Source organism: Dufourea novaeangliae, unplaced genomic scaffold (assembly GCF_001272555.1).
Source record: "Dufourea novaeangliae isolate 0120121106 unplaced genomic scaffold, ASM127255v1 scaffold1009, whole genome shotgun sequence".
Taxonomy (NCBI): Eukaryota; Metazoa; Arthropoda; class Insecta; order Hymenoptera; family Halictidae; genus Dufourea; species Dufourea novaeangliae.
In genome coordinates this window covers 1-1,230 of record NW_015374864.1, presented here as the reverse complement: position 1 = coordinate 1,230, position 1,230 = coordinate 1, and the positions used below count along the sequence as shown (strand labels likewise).

The 1,230-nt window shown below is 40.7% G+C and overlaps 1 protein-coding gene across 1 annotated transcript; it reads right to left on the bottom strand.

Moving 5' to 3' along the window:
- Positions 1–226: 226 nt before the first annotated feature.
- Positions 227–1,163, bottom strand: LOC107193226 (the record flags this gene model as incomplete). The annotated part of the gene is made up of 1 exon (XM_015582631.1): positions 227–1,163. A coding segment is annotated over one exon (937 nt), but the record flags the coding sequence as incomplete, so codon positions are not given.
- Positions 1,164–1,230: the final 67 nt, after the last annotated feature.

Genomic DNA, 1,230 nt, shown 5'->3' with positions numbered 1-1,230 from the left:
TCTTCGTCTGAAGACGATTCCGATATTTGGTGCCTATTTTCTTTACTATTTCTTTTTTGGTTGATCCCTTTCTTCCTTCCTTTCCCTTTTCCTTTTTGGGAGATAGTAGAAATCTTTGCTTTCTTTTCCTGGCGTAAAGCTCGTTTCCGTTCCAAATTAGTTTTCTTTTTTCTTTCCTCTTCCAATTGATTTTTGTAGGGAATGCTAGTTAGTATTGATGCGTTACCTCGTACTCTCCTAGAGTGACTTCTTTTCCCTGATATTCTTGGCATTGGTTGAATATTGCTTGGAGTGAAATTAGCGAAAGAAGTTGATGGAATCGGTGACATGGGATTATGCATAGTTATTGTGGAGGGTGAAGTTGTAATGATAGAGAGCGATGGTGAATTATTTTGTTCTGCATATGTGGGTGATGGTGTAGCTTGACGAGATAGTTGCATAATTGTATCCTGCGGGAAGGAATGGAAAGCAATAGGTAAAGCCGGAGGCTGTATCGTATTAGATACTGAACCAATATAAGGAGTTGGTTTTGAAGTGTCAGATTCCATAGACTGTTCAGTCGTTTCAGCAGCAATGAAGTCGACATTAGAGAAAACATCGGGGTTATACGGAAATATACCACATTTTGAAAATCCATTAATGGCATTTAAAGGAACTGCAGCTTTCAGGTAAGATTCAGAAAAAATTTTGCTTATTTGGAAAACTGTGACCACTCTTCCAGGATTATTATTCATCCACTTCTCTAAAGCCTGGTTATGGTATACGCTTAATGGATACATCACCCCAACGTCCAGCGGTTGGAGTTTGTGTGTGCAGTGTGGTGGCAGACATAAAATAGTGGCATTATGTTGTCTTGCTTTTAATATGACGCCTAAGTTTTTGGTGTGTGAAAGGTGACCGTCCAATATTAAAAGTGCGGGATCTTCGGCAGACGGTTTTGCGTGGGTCAAAAAATGTTCAAACCACTGTGCGAACACTTCCAATTTCATCCAGCCTGACGCATTGCATGCATAAGCAGACCCTGGAGGTGCACCATCCATTAGTTCAGTTTTCATCCGAACTCTGCGAAAAATTAGCATTGGTGGTATGAAGTTGCCAGAAGCTGACATGCACAGAACTGCAGTTGTTGTATCGCCTCTTTCAGATGACGTTACTCTTGCTACCTGCTTACGACCCGTTTTTGCGAACACTTTTGTATTTTTCGTAGGAACAGTGCTTAAACTAGTCTCA